The 20,587-nt window shown below is 35.9% G+C and overlaps 1 protein-coding gene across 1 annotated transcript; it reads left to right on the plus strand.

Annotated features, from left to right (window-relative positions):
- The first annotated feature begins 3,430 nt into the window (after positions 1 to 3,430).
- On the plus strand, positions 3,431 to 3,989 carry LOC148575583 (uncharacterized). Its single transcript, XM_088502428.1, has 2 exons — positions 3,431 to 3,539; positions 3,616 to 3,989. Exons 1-2 carry the CDS (start codon positions 3,431 to 3,433, stop codon positions 3,987 to 3,989), a joined length of 483 nt encoding a protein of 160 aa, XP_088358554.1.
- Positions 3,990 to 20,587: the final 16,598 nt, after the last annotated feature.

The raw sequence follows: 20,587 nt of genomic DNA on the forward strand, positions 1-20,587 counted from the left end.
TAATGATAAGCTTAGAAATATATCTTGAAATTTATGAAAAATATAAGAAACATTGACTTTGAATTGAGATAAGGATTTCTCTTAGTTTAAAGTTTTAAACACTGAATACCGTTTTGACAATTAGTGACGATCATAAAACATATATCGTAAAATTTTTTTGACATAATTATTTATTGTTGAAAATAATATTCGAATTGATAACTTTTTCTACATTAATAATGGCAGTCAACGATTCTAATTGGTCTCCAACAAATTTTTAGTCAAAAAATGTTAATTTTTCTTAATTAACAATCAGTAATTTTGACAGAGTACCATCATGCCTTTAAGTTAAATAAGGATGTGTTTATCACAAGGATACGAATGGAGAAAATAATCTAAGATCGATGAATAATATATATATATATACACAGACATACACATTAAGTTAGACATAATGATCTACTATGGTATATACTTTTTTTTGAACAAAGAAGCTCAACATAATAAAATGGAACAAACAGAGAACCAGAAGAACAAAGCACAATACATAAACAAAAATAATAAATTAGTCGCACTCGTTGTCATCTCCGGCATTGCCATCAACAACCAAACGGATCGACCCCACACCATTCCCTGTAGCTCAAGAATGATCTATGCTTTACTCCTTCGACACTTGTCTGTAAGCTCTGGAACACTCTACTGTTGCGCTCCAACCAAATGTTCCAGACAACCGCACAGAATTCTGTCAGCCATTTCCTTTGCTCAGACTTGCCCCCTGGTACTCCAGTCCAACTTTCAAAGAACTCTTTTCCTGTTCCCGGAATGGCCCAAGCTCTATTAGCACCCGTCAACCAAGCACACCATACCTGCCATGTTAACTCGCAAGCAAAAAATAAATGATGTGCTGATTCTATGTCCTTTTTGCACAAAACACACATATTGTCATTATGATTAATGATGCCGAGTCTAGTCAGTCGCTCCTTCGTGTTGACCCTGCCTACTAAAACAAACCATGCAAACAGTTCAACCCTTGGAGGAACCAAACCTCTCCAGATGGAACTAGTGAAGCTGTAACTTGTGATGTCCTCTGAGATGGTCTCCTTCTGCAACACCTGCACAAACAATTTAGTAGAAAAGACACATTTTTTGTCAAATTTCCAGACCACTGAATCCTCTCTATCAATCGATAAACTTACAACCCGTAACCGGTCGTGGAGTTGATTGAGCAACTCTAGCTCTCATTGAAAGAGTTCTCTCCTCCACTGGAAGTTCCACACCCACTCTAGCCCATCCCAAAACCCACAGTCCCCTATTACAGATCCTTGTTGATTTGAAACAGAGAAGAGCCTCGGAAAACAATCTTTCAAAGATCCACCTTGTAACCAAGTATCCTCCCAAAAACGGGTGCTTCGGCCGTTTCCCACCTCCATGGACAAGCCACTGATCATCATATTTCTGATATACTGCTCTTTGATATTGAGCTGACAGATATCTTTCCACGGGCCCCTTCCTAAAGGCAACAGTTGGGTTGACAGCATTGCATTTGGGTCCAGCTGATTACAGGAGCAAACCACCTTCTTCCAATAATAATATTATAGTAATATCAAACATAATAATAATAATAATAATAATAATAATAATAATAATAATAATAATAATAATAATAATAATAATAATAATAATGTCCCAAGTTATTAGTTGTTAATTAAAAAATTAAATATTGTTTAGAAAATACTTTACTCAATTTCTAAAAGAACTTGAAAGCATATAATTTTTATTTATAGTATTTTAAAATTTTTCATTAAATATTAGAAAGTAAGCTATATCTTAGGTATTTCTTTTGTGAATAGAAAATATAAGTGAAAATAATTTTTATATTTAGTAAATTATTTGTGTATTTGATCTAAATTTTGTGAAAATATTTGAATAACTATTTAAAAGATACATATAAAAAAATCAAAGAAAAATCAATTTTTAGACTTTTTTTTTTCATTTTTAGAGAAGTTTTCAATTATTTACAAAAGAAAAAAAAAGGAAAGAACTCTGGGCAAACAGGCGCGAAATAGGTGTACTGCCGAGTTGAGACTCCATGTCTCTTGTACCGCACACAAAATGTGACAAATTTGTGTGTACTGCACACGAATTGGAACAACGGCTAGGCTATAAAAACCTTTCTCCAGCAGAACTAAAGCCACATTTCTAATTCTCACTTCTTCTACCCTTCCTTTTTCTCCGAAAATTTCACTCTTATAGAAGCTGCTTTTACTAATTTTTGGGTGTCATAATGGCATTTGAACATATTTATGTGGTCATATATTTCAACGAAGAAATTTCGTATACAGCTGAGGAAGTGACCTTTATGTGTGACGACCCACTTTGGATAATGATTTCCCCACAATCGTGTCTGCAACAACTAAAAAATATGATTCTGATGAACACTGGGCTGATTGGAAAAAAGGAGATCAGTACGCTTATTTACAGGATGCCGGTTGCTGTAGCAAGTTCGTTAACATATCAGAAAATACATATTAAATCTGACCAGCACGTGTCGATGATGTTTTCGTATCATCGTAGCATCGGAAGCATCTATTCGATGGAACTCTGTGTGAAGCTCCAAGATGTGGGGGGCAGCTCATCTAGTTCGAATAACGTGGAGGAAATGCAAAATTCCGGTGCTGGTGAAGGCATTCCATTTTTGGAGATAGGTAGGGCTCGCAGTCCATCCTTTAACGCCTTCGTGGCCCCCGCCCAGAATGCAGAAATTCCTGACCGACGTCCCTTCCCCACTGTCCATGTCGCATATCCGGAAGGAATGGCCGACGGGTTGGCTGACTCCTTTGAGGAAGACGAGATTGAGAATGATAGTGGAGAGGAAACATAAGTTGTTCCGAAAACCCAACCGGTTCAGGGCAAAAGGGTCATCCCAACTGGTGTTGAACCGATAAATGTTGCAAGGGTTGGAGGTCTTTCCAGTGGCACCCCCGACCATTACCTGCACCTCAGTCTTGGTCCAATGAACTCGACAAATGCAGAGGACATACCCAGTAACTATGGTTTGACCGGTGAAATGGAGCTAGAGGTTGGCTTGAAATTCCTGAGTAAGGATGCAGCAATGCTTGCTATTAAGAACTACAACATCCGTCGAAGTGCAGAATTCAAAGTAGTGGAGTCAGATCATACTAGGTATGTTTGTCGATGCAAACTTTTTGGTGACCAATGTTGCTGGATGGTGAGGGTTGCGAAGACGAGGGCGTCCAGATTTTAGAAAGTTCGAAAATACTAAGGGCCTCACAGTTGTTTGGCGTCTGCGATGTCGCAAGATCATGCTCAACTCGATTCAAATGTCATATGCCAGCACATATTCCCCATGGTTCAAGCAGACGCAACCATTTGCATAAAGGTGTTGCAGGGATCCGTGGAGTCGGCATACTGATACAAGGTGTCTTACAAAATGGTTTGGCTAGCGAAGCAAAAGGCAATAGCGAGAATCTATGGAGACTGGGATGATTCTTATAACCAGCTACAGAGATACTTCAACGCGTTGCAAACTTTTGTTCTAGGTAAGCCTTTCTATCGGATTGCATACTTGTTTTGTAATAGTTATCATGTTCTTATGAATTTGCAATTTCGTCATAGGTACAATTGTCGACCTACAAACCCGACCATACTATGTCGACAACACGCTCGACCGCGAAAGTGTCATGTTTCATCAAGTATTCTGGTCATTCCCATCGTGTGTCGAGGCATTCAAGCACTGCAAGCCCCTAGTTTCGGTTGATGGAACACACCTGTATGGTAAGTACACGGGTACCTTGTTGATGGGAATAGCACAGGACAGAAACAACAACATTCTTCCCATAGCTTTCGCGCTAGTGGAACGGGAGAACACAGATGTGTGGTACTTCTTTCTGACCAACTTAAGGAAACATGTGGCTACTCAACCGGAAGTTCTACTGATGATAATACATGAGGAGACATGTGGCTACTCACTGGACGATAATACAACATAGTCAAAGCCATAACGTGAACTAGTGATGGTGTCCACCATGTCCCAACCTCCCACCTGTACCACAAGAAGGTGCTCGAGTGTCGCAGCGGGGACGTCATGCCTGTGTCTCCTCCCCTACATCATCAGCCCCCGCATACGATAAGCGACGGCCGTCTAACAACGATGGCTCAAATGGGCGCATCTGGGATCCGGCCATGTCACCTACAGAAACAGATCTCCTCCTTCCGACAGGGGGGTGACTACCTGAATCAGAGGGTCGAAGTGCAAGTCCTAAGTCGGTGGGTGTGTGTGGTGATGCTTGAGAAGGAATGAATTGATCTAGGCCATCAAATAAAGATGAAAAGTTTGTCCAACCAACTCGATCCATAGAGTCAATCAGGTCCTGTGTACCGCCCCCTGCGATGAACCACCCTCCTCGTAGGTACTATTATAAAGCATATACTGATGGACCGTGGATGACTGAAAGGGGTCGTCTGCGACGAACGGCTGCGGACAGTAGACATCTCCAAAGAAATTCATCTCCACCGGTGGATGTTCCGGCTGATTCCAAGCATTAACCTGAGCTGGATCCTGAACTGGAGAGTTTGGGACCTGCATCTCCTCAACTTCGACAGCCTAATGTCTTCCACGGCGGGCACGATGGCGTCTCCTATCCTGTGGAACTGCTGGTAGCTGAAGAACTAGGCCTCTACCGTACTCTGCCGGAGCCCCTCGTGGAATGTCATCTCCTCAGGGATCATGGAAGGCCTCCGGGGGTGACAGAAACCTCTTTGTTCTCGAGCAATACCACCTGTAATAATCACGACTGGGTTGCAAGGTATCTGCCCTATCAATCTCTAGCCGATATGATACAGTCCGTTGATTTGCCCACACTTCAAACCATGTCTGCAGACGGATGGGCCACCATCCATCTTCGTTGCGAGATGACTGGCGATGGAAGGTGTCTATGTTTAATGGAGGGTTCGGTGGACCTTGTTTGCCGCCGAATTGCCGCATGACTCTATCGATGTTAACAATCTCGATCCAGTGGAACAGAATAAGTGGCACGACCGCCGTATAGAAATCCCCATGTGGAGCTCCAAGAAATTCTGCAGGCACCCTCGACAGAATACGTGCATCCCTGTACGGCATCCACAGAAACAATCAAAGCCGAGTGTCATTTACACATGTAAACGAACTTTCAGGGACAAAACAAATTCATGCTAGAACATACAACAGGAATAGTTACCTCGTCCACCTTCAAATTGTCCATCCTCAGACGGTGCCTTTGTAAGCGTTGCTCGGCGTAGTCATTCTTTCCTCTCTTGCCCGCCCACCTACGAAAGAACACCATAATCATAACCACATTTAAATAAAAAGGCAAACAAAATAACAACATGCCTCGACGTTATAATCAGTCGCTAGGCACATGCCTCTATACAACCAACAGAGCACGGCACTGTCCCAACTATATGTACTAATGGCATCATAGTTTGCCAGGAGAGGAAGATAACGTACGTGAATCGTGTTGTTCGCTTTGTCAGGAAGTAAAACGCCACCCAATAAATACATAATGTAACAACGTGCATACCGTACGAGGGCCTCCTCGGGAGAGTCCAGAGGCATCTGTTGTAGTCTACTCTTGAGCCACTTCAGTTTTATGTTATACTTTGTGGTCCCAACATGTCTGTCAGGAACTTCTCCAAGGAGTTCCTCACACCATTGCCAAATATCTCTCTGGTGGAACTTACTCCATGACCTTAGAGTTCCGCTCACCGGCTCACCGTCAATTGGTAACCCCACCTGCATCGCAACATCCTCCAAAGTGATAGTACACTCACCCCATGGGAGGTGGAATGTATGGGTCTCAGGACGCTATCTCTCCACAAGAGCGCTAATCATTGGGTTGTCGTACTCAAAACGCTTTATCAAAGACGCATAATAGAAGCCGGCTCTTCTTAGATACGGCTCAAGCATCTGCCTCCTAATCTCCATACTCGGATCTGCTTCGTCTACAGAGAAAATATCGATTAGCGTGCCATTCAGAGTCAACACACGTGCCGGCTGAAATTGAAATAGATCAAAACACAATTATTTAGTTTACAACAATTTTTTAATCATTAACAAATTTTTATTTATTTATTAAAAAAACCTCACCTTAACATGTAAATGAGTAGAAATGTGAAATTCATCCAACCTATTAAGGTTTTCTTCCACATTAATTCCACTTCCACTCATTTTTTTAATAATAAAAATTATTCCTCCAACACAAAAAATTTTTTTCACCCCACCAACAAGTAAAACTTTCTCATGCAACCCACTACTTCTCTTCTCTTTTTTACCTTCGAATTGGTCCCCTCCCCTCCCTTCACCTCCTTTTATATGCTTCACACTCACAAGACAACAATAAATTACCTCCCAATCACCCAATGCATGCTCGTACGGGAACTGCAACACTGAGACTTGCTGCTTTGACTGGCCCCCTCCCCATTTCGTGCCTGCCACACGTGAGGATGGCCATTTTGTGTGTTCCACCCATGAAGTGCCCAACTCGTGGATGTCATATGTGAGTTGGGCCATTTCGTGTGTGCCATGGGTGATATGGTGCATTTCGTGTGTGCCATGTGTGAGGTGCTCCATTTCGTTCCTGAAACAAATGAAATGGTTTGTGTCAGTGGCCAGAACTCATTTCGTGGCACCCCCTTGATATGTATCATATTTCTATTTCGTTTGTGATCCTTGCGAGTTGGCAGTGTGCATTTTCAGAAATATTTTCAGCCATGCGCATTTTGGGAATTAAAGTTATTTGCATGCGCATTTACGTAAAAAAGCCCAATTTATAATCAGTCAAATTTTAACAACTATAATTAATATTTATTTTTTTATTAAAAATAATTTGTTTAATATGTTAATAATCAACATTAATAACAAATTTGAAAAAAAAAGGAATGCCTATTAGAGCTATACATTCACGTCACTTCTTCGGCGTCAAGGAGTACCCAACCCTAGTTCCGTGATCGCACCTCCACCCTTTTTCATATGTTGTTGCCATTGTCGTATTTGTGCCGTCACCGTGCCATTGCACAGGCCGATTATACGCACATCGCCAGTCCCCAATTCCATTTCTAATCCAACCCATTCTGTCAACGAGAAACTCATCGTACACACTGTGATCGCATCCCAACCCCACTCTAGTTGTTGTCTTCGTCGTGCATGCATCGTCGTCGTTCCCCCGAATAGCCCACCCAAATGCACAGCAACGTGATCAGGGAATTCTCATAGAACCATAGCGTTCCACTTCCATAGGAGTAAGGTGTAGTTGTTGCCGCTATTGGTGGTTTGAGAGTGTTGAGTAAATGGAACCATCAATTTGTGAAGAAGGATTATATGACACTTTCTATGATGTGAGTGATTACTCTAATTGCATCGAAGTAAATGTCCCGTATTCGAGTGATGATGATACTCAACGTGTAGACAAAGTAAGTAGCGGTTTAGTAGTATAATTGGTGTGGATATTTTTTATGCTAGTCTAATGGTACAACTTTGATATATGATGTGTTTTTCTTGGAATTTTTGTTATGCAAGTTGCATGTTTTTGTAATTCGGTTAAAATATTTTTTAGAGGTATTAATAGGAATACTCTTGCATATTATTTGATCTCCCGTAGTAACTTTTTGCATGTTTCTTATTTTTTATTTTTATGTAAATTATTGGACTTTTCTTTGCTTATACATTGGTGTTTTCAATGAATAAGTGCATGTTGGAAGAAATTTTTTGGTTGTTGAATAGTGGATGCTTATATCTTTATGTGATACACTTTTGGTTTGATTTGCTGTGTATTAGAGTGTTTTTGATTGCAGGTGGAAGAAGCTGTAGACATTATTAAAGTGGAAATGATGATACGAAGTTGGTTCATAAGGTGTGGATTGTATTTTATTGTTGTCATAATACTAACGAGTTATTGGAGTCCAATTTTTAAGTGTGTGCGGCATTGAATGTTTTTTTTAATGGATTTACAGTTGCTGGATCACACTGGCATTCACCTAGAGGAAATTCCTTACGTATGATTGCGATTTGATTCATTGCAGCAAGCACAGGAATTCTATTCGAATTATGCAAAGAAAGTTGGGAGCCTCGAGTGAAGGCAGCATCTTGGGTAAAGAAAATAACAACTACGAGATGCAGAGTAAGGATGTACGTGATGTTGAATAGGCAGAAGAATAATTAGATGGTGTTAAAATTAGAATTGAAGCATACACACGCGTGTTCTGCTAAGAGATCGTTTCATTGCCACGAGTACAGAGAACTGACCATGCATACCAAGTGTGTGATTAAGGACAACGAATCAACGATAAGCCTGTCATACAACCCAACAAGACCTACCTCGCACTAGCAAACGAGATTGGTGGGTCGTCAAACTTGAGTCACTCAGAAAAGAACGTGAGAAATTACATTACATGCAATCTCCGCTATGTTGATGATAACACGGATGTTAAAGAAATGTTGATCTATTTCTTGCGAATAAAAGAGATCAACTCGAATTTCTTTTATGCGGTATATGTCGACAAAGCTAACAAGTTTAGGAGTGTGCTCGGGTAGATGCAAGCTGCAGGGCATCGTACAAATATTATGGAGACGTGATTTTGTTTGATACAACATACAGTAGAAACAAGTATGTGTGCATTTGTGTCTCTAGTGAAAGCTTTTCTGTTTTGAAATTATCGTGAGTTCTTACTTGTGGCTGTTTTTTCTACAGGCATGAACTACTGTTTGCATCTTTTGTTAGTGTCAACCATCACGGAAAATTCACTCTGCTTGGTTGTGTTTTTCTTGGGAATGAGAAAATCCGTAGCTTTGAGTGGGTCTTCAAGCAATGAGTTAAATGCATGGGAATTGCCCCACAGGGTGTCATCACCGACTAGTGCAAGGCCATGTTTGGTGCTATTAGGAATGTTCTTCCAAATACTTGCCACCAATAGTGCATATGACACATATTGAAGAAGATACCGGCTAAGCTCGGAGGATACGCTTGGTACAGAGAAATATATGCTAAAATGACTGGCATTGTATAAATGCTCAGTCTGTGGACTCTTTTAAGAAGGATTAGGCTGGATTCATTACAGAGTTTAATCTAGAGCACAACAGATGGCTATCAAGGTTATTACCAATAACCTATATCAAGTTTTAGTTTTTGGGTTACATTTTGTCATGTGCCTGTATGTTCTTTTTGGAGAGTAGATTCTTTGTAAAGATTTTTTTTATTATACTGAATTTTTAGTTCCGTTTCACCGAATGAATTATAACTCATTTGGATGTTTTATTGGATTTCTCTTTTTCAAGTTCGATGGGTGTTTCTTTTCCTAAGTCAATAGATGTTTGTGGTGATGCAGTTAAGTGTTCATGATTGTGCTTTTTACATTTTTGTTTTTGTAGACCTTTATGAGGATCGACAAATGTGGGTTCTAATATTTTTCCAATGTGAATTTTGGGCTGATATGAGGAGTACTCAGAGGAGTGAAAGTATACACGCTTTTTACAGGAGGTTTTACATTGCAAGAGTGAATTGTTTCTATTCGTGCATGATATGACAATGTGCTTGGGAACAAGGAACAAAGGAACTGGAGAACGATGCTGCAAACTCTAAAGGAGTTATCTCCTATTCATCCAGCTCTACAATTAAAAGACAATTTCAACAGGAATACATAAGCTTTATGTTTAGGGAAGTCCAACAGGAATTTAGAAAAAAAGGTGATTGTTTAATCCATGGTATGACACAAGAGGGTGATTCGTCCCATGTGAACGTGGACAAGCAATTCCTACTTTATGGGAAGTCTAGGTACTGCACTAACAGTGTTGATTTTGACCTTTTGACAGCAAAGTTCGATGCGAGTGCAACCTGTTTGAATCAAGAGGTATACTGTGTTGTTATTGTCTTGCTGTGTTTTCATATTATAGAGTAGACAGAGTACTATCTTGCTCTGTTCTCTCTCGTTGGAGCAAGAATGTACAGTGCAAGCACACTTACAGTAAGAATGTTCACACTTCTTTAATGTTGCCCAGGATTTCGTGACCTGTGACGAAGAAGAGGCCATGTTGAATTCGGCTCTTGACGATATGAGGGCCATGATAGTTGATTATCATGCCAACTTGGGGTCCAAAAATGTTGCTGGTACACAGAACAACATGGCCACATAGTATGAGTTCGTGGTTGGTGGCAACGAGGGGTCGACAGAGATCGAAGAGGCTTGATGTTGAATTGGACAACTCGATCAAGAAATCTATACGAAGAAGGAAGAAAAATACACCTCCGGTATGCTTTTAGCAATTTTAAACCCTTTATTGAGATGGCTTCATGGATATAGTTGACTTATTTACTTTGTGCGTGGTGATTTTTTCCAAGAAAATGATGTAGCAGTCACTCAAAAATGTAGTGGTCAGTTCTGGTATTAGAGCGAATGAATCGCAAGAACATGGCATATTCATGTCTTTGTTAAACTCGTTTGGAATTAGTTAGAAGAATTTTGATTAGAGATTTGTAAAAAGTCATTTTTTGGTTTTTGGATGTTTTCCCCTTATTTTTAACACAGTCTTGTGGTATATGGTTTAATAAATAATTTTTAATTGAGGGATATACTGTTATTTTTTAGTGTGATTCACTGATATAATTATACTATTATAAGTTTTCTAGGTTTCAAACTTGAAACTAAATCAGCACGAGTTATATGATTTCTAATGTGGAGGAAACAACATAGGAGGTTCTCTAACTAAGGTTGTGTTTCAAATTTGAAAGGTTATGTTTCCAATTTATTTTGACTAAGACTTACCAAAAGAAATTCCACAAGAGTCTCGTTAGAAACTCCCACAGTCTCGATAAGGAACTTCAACTTTAGGAAACGGAAGACACATCCATTGGGAGACAGCTCCATTAGCAGACATGTCCAAGACAAAAAAGACACATGCATAGAAGACACGACTAGAAAAGACACCTCCATAGATAGACACATTTACAAAACACACGACCTCAGAAGACATCTCCAATAGAAGACACATCCAAGAAAGACACCTCTAAAAAGACACGGTTGTTAGAAGACACAGCAACAGAGGACACATTAACAAAAGACACCTACATTGAAAGACACATCCATAGAAAGACACATCCTTATAAGACACAACCAAGGAGGTTGTAAACAGAAGACACATCGATAAAAGACACATCCAAACATTGACTTGTTAAAACAATCCAAGTGTTAGTCTTTTGCAATAAGACACATCAATATCCTAACAGAGGATTTATATCCACAATGCAGTGTCCATGTATTAACCAACAAAATTTAACAAGGGTCTCAATAGAAATACTCACTAACAAGAATATACGAATCCAAAAGAAACAGGCAACATGTGTAATACAAGAAAAATATCAAGATTCAACAAAATGTAGCTACGCATGGGAGGGTATCATTAAACTAGTTAACCAAGAATGTTCTATAGAACTTTCTTCTTCTCATGTTCATCACCTTTTTAGGTCTTTTTCTTTGATAAACCATCAGCCTACCAAAGTATGCTCTTTGTGCTCAGTGCTGTAAACGGTGTCCTAACTCCTTACGTTTGTTCCTTGGATGGTTGCAGCACACAGCAGGTTAAGAACGAGTGTCGAAGAAATTCAATGCTTGGTCAATGGCTGAATTATTAGGATCCAAAATGATATCAAGCATTATTTCCTTCCTGTATTCCTTTATGGTGTTCTGCATGTAAAAATCAATATTGCACGACGGCATTATTTACAGACAATCATGTGCGTTTATAGAATTAATTATTCAGCGATAGGATTCGGAAGCTCAAATAATCTCATTCATTCAGTTTACCACCTTCAGTCATGTACTCCATGAATTTTATGGCGTAGATGCCAAAATCAAAACTAGCTGAATGGAAATAATGGGTTGTATTAGGAGAATAGATATAGATGTAAGTAAAATTACAATTTAAGATATTGATAGATTTTGAAGGGGACTCACCTATTTGGTTATATTGGAACAGTGACGTATGTGCGAAGCAGGCCGCTTTGTGTAGGCTCATACGTGGGGATGGGCCCTTTATCTATGTTTTCGATGTGTCTCCCTGAAAAGCAGTTAAAGTTAGAACGTTATACAATAATAATACGGGTTAAATATATTAAGGGAGACATGATATCTTTTTGTACCCATATGCATCTATCCTCATCCGTGATGTAGCAGGTGGTTTAAAGTGTACACTATTCAGTACAAAAAGCCTTTTCCCTGAGGCATCAAATGCATACACCCACCAGTGATCAGACATACATATGGGAAAAAACCACTGCAACAATATACAGATGTAACTAGGCAAATTACGTACAGGGATAAATAAAGACACATCTTACTTGTTCGGTTGCATTGATGTAAGTATTATGTTAAACGGCAAATAGACTTACCTAGCGTCTCTTTGCAGCTACTACCTTGTCAAAATACTTGGTATCAGCACCAAAGTGTTCTCCCAAACCCACATACACGGGAGTTGGATTGTCCTTAAAGCCCTTCAGATTTTTTTGGAAGCATGACCATTTTCTGTACAAACAAGACATGTGAGTGTTGGTAACATGTAAATATAAGATTGCTATAAAAGTTTTAATATCAGTATCCCCGGACACATGCAGTAAAAGTGACGCGTGAATCTTTTTGACACTAAGTCGTTGAACGTGCAACACATCCATTGCACGACCTGCATTGCCAGGTTTTCAAATATAAATTTGGCAAAATATGTGATTAAAACAAACTGAAGTGTGATGTTGGACTACATACGTTGTTATTGAGCCAACGACAGGCTTTTAACATGCACAAGTCCTTCCTTACCAAGAGGTCTACCATCATACAATGCCAATGTCTGCTAGTTATCGAGAGACATGTCTACAACCCATCTTCGGATCCATTTCTCAACATGCTCAGTGAGTTTTTGCCCCCAAAATTACGAATGAACGGCGCGAGGTAGGGACGGTGTGGGTTTTTCTGCCAGCTGGGTCATTCCAAGTGAGACTGAGGGGTGCTGTGACTCGGTGTGTAGCAAGAAGAAATTTTTGGAATAATAGTTTTGATCGGATCCATGCTAATGGGCTTTAAGCCATAACGCTGTTCAATATATGCCCATATCCTTTCGCACTCTGGATCTCACCGAGACAAGATGTCAGAATTACTGTTTCAAAAGTAACTATTGTTAGAGGGGGCAGTCTTTATGCATTTAAAAGAACCGAGACTAAATTACATTCATAATAGCCACAGAAAGGTTTCTAACATTCATTTTCCTTTTGAATTCACGAGAATAGTCTTCAAATCCTAAATATTGCACCAATGCTATTGACAGAGTCTTGGGTTCGGGAACTTCTGGGTCGGTTGGTTTCTCTGGAGTTTTTTCCCGGGTGATCTTGCCCTTGTCTCCCCCGTCCTGTGATGTTGAAGTGTTCCCGTTCGATCAATTTTTTGCGCAATCTCTTGGCAATGGACTCGTCATCGTCGTCATCCTTGTCAGATGCAACTAAACGTGCATCTGTGTGGACTAAGCCGTTGCTAACTCTCCCTGTTATCAGATCCCTGAATACGAAACACCCAACTAACCATACAGATGCACCTCAAATTGCTTTTAAATTAAACAACCAATGAAAGATACATTAATACAACATGTCATCAAGCAATTTAAAATCATGGCATCACCAGCTTAATTTAAAGATAAATTGTACTATACTCACTATTTTAAATTAAAAACTTGCAACTTAAAGATTTGTTCAAATGGTCACTTGTACTTACTTTTGTGGACTGTAAAGGTCTTTCTATCCGATGTGAGCCTTCTTTTTTGGTAGTTGGGTTCGTTGTGACCTTACCTGTGCGGCCTTTCATGACCCTCCCATTGTTCTTGCCGATGTTGATGCATTTCTGTTCAGAAAAAGCAGTTAGTCGATGACACATCCATGACAAACACATCCATATACTGTTGAAATAGAAGACACTACTATTACAGACAAATCCAAGGTGAAAGGCACATGCAATTAATTTTAAGAAAAAAAGATAGTTTTATTAAAAAGATCTCATAGACACATCAAGTAAAACAAGCAATGTACATAATGGAAAAAAGTGACATGTGCTGTTTAGGCTCGTTTTAGTGAGTACCTCAGATTGAAAATTTGATGCCATATCATTGAGTTCCTTGGTAGTCCACGCAGAAAGCCATGGCTTTGGTCTTTGACACTGCTCCAGTTCACCATGCTTTAGTCTCTGGAAAGAACACAGACACAAGTTATGTGTCGGGATACAAATGTTGAGACCAATTAAGTGGCATATTATATTAAGAAAATTACCAGCAAAACAAACATGCAACCCTCACAGGATTTGTTGTTTTTATGTTGATATTTCTCGATTGCCTGTTCTAGCCACTTGAAAATATGAAATGGCCAACAAAATCTCCCTGGATCAGAAACATCTAGAATTGCATGGATGTGCCACGGCGAGATGACGTGTTACACTGTCGAGCACAAGAACATCTTCAGGATGAGTAGGATGAAATGCCACCTGAACTCCACCTTGTCGGCTACAGTCTCCATAGAACAGTTATTGACGAAATCTCGTAGTTATATGGTTTTCATCTTGTGGAATTGTTTGTTAAGGGTCACATGAGCAATATTGTTGCCGTCGAAAGATGGGAAGTCATCGACTACAATATGGAGGTTTATTAATTAGTTTAAAATCAGTTGTACGATACAGATAAAAGAGGAAAAACATGGAAACTGAACGTATTGGTAGATGGAATGCTGTTGAATATCAAAAGCTTGTTTCAAGTTAATGCGGATGTGTCCAGCATCTACATCCAGCGTGCTTGTTTCAAGTTTGTAGGACCTTGCGAATGAAACCATGATGCTTGTTTAATAGGCCACTTTGTGATTAGCTTCAGGAACCCATATCCCATTGATTCTATCTCTGCTAGCTTTGCTTTGACCTAGTTTCTATACAGATTTTTCAACATATTAGTGATGTAATAGGGTGAGCATCTTGTCTCCAATAATTTCTGTTAACATAGGAAGCGACCATAAGAAGGAAATAGAGCCACAAATTAAAAGACAAACACATAACAGTGAACGATGGAGTACTGGTTTTTCCATCTTGCAAGGTGATTTTCAGCAACACATCAATAGTTAGGGACTTCCGACACTACCTGGGAATGCAAACAAATTAACTGAAAAGTGCAATCCAATGCAAGCATCCAATTAATACTAAATTAAACACACATTTCAGCTCAAACAACAATATTCCACATCTAGTTTGGAGACAACACCTTAATCATTAATCAAATTTCAACTAAACGCACAGTGGAAAGAGAAAAAAAACAACAAGGAACAATATATCAATACCAAGAGCAACATCAAACATTTTTAGATAGTTTAGACCATTGAACCTATAAATTATTAAATTATAAACCAAGATTCAACTTTTCGTTTTTTCCAAAACTTCCAAAACACTGAGAAAGCATCAACCAAATCAAATGTACAAGGGTAACAAGACATTAAATCACTCAATATCAACTTCTATTAATCAAATGAAAATCAATGAACACTTAACAAAACCAAATAAATTCAGTTAGTTTCAACTATGCAAATAATCTGAACCATGGAACATTGCAGGAAAATCAACTTTAATTAGAAGACACATCCATTATAGATACATCAAAAAAATCATTCAGTTTATTGGACTACAACTACTACTTTTTATCCAGAACTCTGAAAAATTACTCTTAGTTATGGGGATAACAACTAGCTATTTTTCTTCCAAAATGGCACAACATTTATTCCGTAAACTATCTTAAGCATTAAGTTGACCACATTCAAACCTAATTTTAATCCGGAAAGGAGAAAATAAACGAACTTATAATCCCGATTTTATCCCACAGTTGTGAATTCTCTAAACAAAAACAATTAATAACGCATATAAGAACTCTCCAGCAAAGCACAATGAATCGATAATCATAGAAAGTTCAATTCAATTCATATAATTTAACTTCTAACATTACATAAAAATAACATCCACAAATTCAAAAATGCATCTTATATGAATACCTAATTCTAGTATATGAACCCTAAACAGATCAGCCACATCCTTTGAGTACTGAAACCATGAATTACTACTAACCTTTTAGAGCAGTGACGCCGACGGAGGAGGAAGAGTCTACACGACGCATCTTGGAGCCGGTGCTGGTTGTGGCGTTGATTGGGGTTGGTCAGGTATACGAGATGAAGTGGGATGGTGGTGCTTTCGCGGGACATGGAGAAGTCTTACGCGACGTGCGTGGAGGTAGAGCACGCGGAGTTGCGATGGTGACATGCAACAGTAGTGGTGGCGTTGCGTTGATCTCCTGAAGACCCGCAGTTGCTCGTCAATGATAGTGCCGGCGGCGCTGACTAAGGTTGATGCTGGCAATGAAAACAGGCACGAAGAAGAAGGTTGGATGGGCTGCTGTCGGGTTCTGGAGGGAGGTGTTGTTGAACGGTTAAAATTAGGATTAGTTAGGTTTACTATAGGTAATTGAGGTGAATTAAGTCTACTATGGGTAATTAGAAATGTGACTTTTCTGATGAAATGGGTTTAGGAGTCTAGCCCAATGAGAGTTGACAGGAGTTGGCTGGACTCTCTATTGATTATCTAGCGGGCTTATTAATATAATGTATATAATGTATTCTTGTAACAAATTAACGATTAATAAAGACCCTTAAATAGAATTCAGATTTGCGATAAAATAATCTTTAGCTTCTTGAATTGGGAGATATCGTGGACAAAAAAAAATAACAATTAATAACTCTATAATACTAAGTTTTTACATTTGGATATATTTTTTAGACGAATAAATAAATCATATTTCTCACTATAAAAGATTTAAATAATTATATATATTAATTCTATAACTATCAAAGATTTTATTAGTTTGACAAACATCGAGTAAACTATCCAGCAGTACTCGATGCATATACCGAATTAATTTATTTATAATTAGATTTATATAATATTAACGGCTCATCCTTAAACGCTCCTTGCTAAGTATGGAATGCTACATATCTTATTAATTTGTTAAATCTGAACTCTTTATTTATTATATTTTATTTGAATGGTCTGAATTTAAAAAAGGTAACTTGTTAATCAGATTAACCATTTTTTTATAAATTTTAGATTTTTTTTTTATAAATTTCAGATATTGGACTAAAATCCAAAACAAAAAAAATAATTTATAAATCTTAAAAATAACATATCTGTACAACAAAAAAAATTACTAGACTTTAAAATTAAAATAAATAATACATGAAAAATAAGTTGAAAATTTATCTACTAAATTCAAAAAAAAGATATATTAGAATCTTAAAAAAAATAATATTAAATATATATTATGTATATAATATTAAATTTAAATAAATTTTGTTTTGTGTAAAATAAAATTATAATATTAAATATAAATACAATAATAAAAAATTTTGTGTTATATAAATTTAATTAATACATATATATATAATTTTATTTTATGTGAAACAAAAGTATAACATTAAATATGAAATAAATGATAAAAAATTTGTATTATATAAATTTAATTTAAAAAATATATATACAACGTAAGAAGCAAACAAACATATAATAATTTTATTTTGTACGAAACAAAAATTCATATAAAAAATATTTATATAATTTTTTTATTAACAATTTTTTTATTGAAATATGTTACTTTACTATATTTAAAATATATTATTTGAAATAATTATATTATTTTAGTTAATATATATTATTTAAAAGAATATTTAAAATTTAATATTTTGTATTAAAAATATTATTAAAAATATATTATTAGTTTTTCTTAAAATAATATTTTTTTTTGTTCAAATACTATGACAAAAAATTTTAGACGACTATTCAATAAATATTATATAAGTTAATAAAAGAAAGAAGTATTCATTTTTTTTACTAATAATCGGAAGACTCAAATTCACAATCTTGTGAGTATGAAAAGAGTATGCCATTTAAATTATAGCTCGTTGGCAAAAAAAGAAATACTCTTAATTATATATTAAATAGAATAATTATTTATTAGGCTCATTCTTATACAAATAAAAATTTCTCTTAGCTTTGTATTTGTAATATTTTATACCAATTAGTTTAAAGTTTAATTATTTTTTGAATAAATTAATAAAAAAGTAATACAAATAATTGTTTACATATAATTGTATTTTAATTTTTCATTTACACGTTGAAAATAATTTGAAATAAAAGATAATGGACTTGTTGTAACTGCCATGTATTTTGTGTTTTGACTGCGTCGTCATCTGAGAATTACGGCGCCTTCATGGAGACCGGGGTTCTTCTACAGAATCGATTTTGTGTTTGGAGTTAGCCAACCAGTAGCGGCGACACACAGGCTTCTTCCTCTTCTATGGCAGCGGTTTTTTGGGCTTTGAAGGTTATTCATGGCAGAAATGGAAGGGAGTGGGTTCAAGAGCGTCAAAATCTGTGACTAACCAGAACGATAGTGGAAACACCGCCAACAAACAAAACAAAACAGTGAAGATGTTTGAAGACATCGCATCCAGAATAACAGAGTAATAGAAGAATTCGATCAAGTTTTCCTAAGTACTTTTGTGGTGTAAAGGTAGTCCTGTGTTAAAAGAGGGAATTATTTTTTTTTTGTCAGTGTTAATTTGTTTATTCAGCCCATAAAAAAAATAGATAAAAATAATAATAATAATAAATAAATTTAATTTACTGATAATTTTTTATAATAAATTAATTTTTAAAGAGTACTGCACTCTTTACTTTACCTAAAATGCACTAACTTTCGCCACTATAAACACTCAAAACTTTTAATCTTTTATTCTCAAAATTAATTTTTTATTATTTTTTACCGATATGTACGTACTCTCCTGTGCTGGTGGTCCGCCGAGTGGTTGGTATAGGTTCGGTAGCAATAACTGTCCTCACCTTCAAACCAAACCAAACGCAAAAAGGTGATTGAGATGCTCTTAGAATCATAATATTATATCAAGTGTGCGTGATCAGTTGGTTATTGGGGCAATTATCATAATAAATATTTAATTATAATTGTAACGATATACAAAAGAATGATTGTAAGTAAACCTTAGATAGACAATGTATCAAATACTGCAAAATTTAATATGTGTATATCTTAATATTATTTTTGGTATAAAAAACACTTTTCATTAAGACTATTTGTCTCAATTTATGCATAATCTTCAATTGTTCTTTTTAATATTTCAATTTTTTATTTTTATAGAAATTAATTAAAATTGATTTAAATGAATTCTAAAACAAATACAAGAAAATTAGTTCAATCAACTATGCTAGGAATAGGATCTGTTGAAAGAAAGCGTAAAAAAATAGTACAATTTTGGCCAATTCTAAATATATTGGTTAGCAATGTTTATCCACCTTTTAATACAAGCACATCAAAAAATAAAAATAAATAAAAGTAAAATAAAATAAAAATTATGAGCTTTCTTTAAGATAGTACTCATCTAAAGAATTTTTTTTATTTTAGATAGGATAATAATTAAATAGACTTCAATTTTCATGGTACTATTAGTCTGGTACTATTAGTCACCAAAAGTTAGCTTCACATTTACATCTAATTACATAATATCAAATTATAAAAAATAACTATTTTTTATAGTTATCTAAAAGAATTAATGTAATTAAATAACTACATAAAATATTTTAGACGATCAATACATTAAAATTAAATTCAATTAAATAATATTAAAAATATATAATCATTCAAATATCTTTATCTAATATATTAAACTTTTTAAATAAGTTATTTCATAAGAAATCAATTATGTTAATAACTTTTTCAACTATAGCATTTCATTCAGTTTTCACTTTCTAGAGACATTTTTAACTCTCTTTTATGCACATACATCATAGTGATTTTAGACTCTTGGTTAGTTTGTAGTAGCAGTCATTCAATTCATTTGGATTTTAGGGCAATCTTGTCAATATAAATGTATTTGAAAATACATATAATAATTAATAAGCATATAGAAACAAACTAAGCACAATGAGTTTAGTGGGGTTTAACTTTCACTTTCGAATCTGACTAATGTGTCTAAACACAAAGGGCCACCCATGGGCACACAACTTACACACAAACATATAAATTCTAATTAAAATATATTACAAAATAATTCTTAAACTCACATTTTATAATGTGGGGTTATATATATATATATATATATATATATATATATATATATATATATATATATTATTGATGAGGTATAAATTTCATGTTCTATAATTATTTACACTATATAATATTTAAAAATATAAGTGATTAGCATCGATAACATAGTTTAATTATATAAAAAAAAATTATTAGTTAATATGTGTCCTTAAAATACATGATAAACTTATTACTAATAAAAAATTTTAAATATTTTTATTTAATAAATATAATTAAAATAAATGCATTAAAAAATTATTTTTTTTATTTTGTAATCTTAACGTGTACTTTTAAAATACATGATAGATAAATTTAAAAAAAAAAAACTCTTTTTTGTTTATCAGATTAAGACATTCT

Source organism: Arachis ipaensis, chromosome B1 (genome assembly GCF_059453495.1).
Source record: "Arachis ipaensis isolate K30076 ecotype BB chromosome B1, ASM5945349v1, whole genome shotgun sequence".
Classification (NCBI taxonomy): Eukaryota; Viridiplantae; Streptophyta; class Magnoliopsida; order Fabales; family Fabaceae; genus Arachis; species Arachis ipaensis.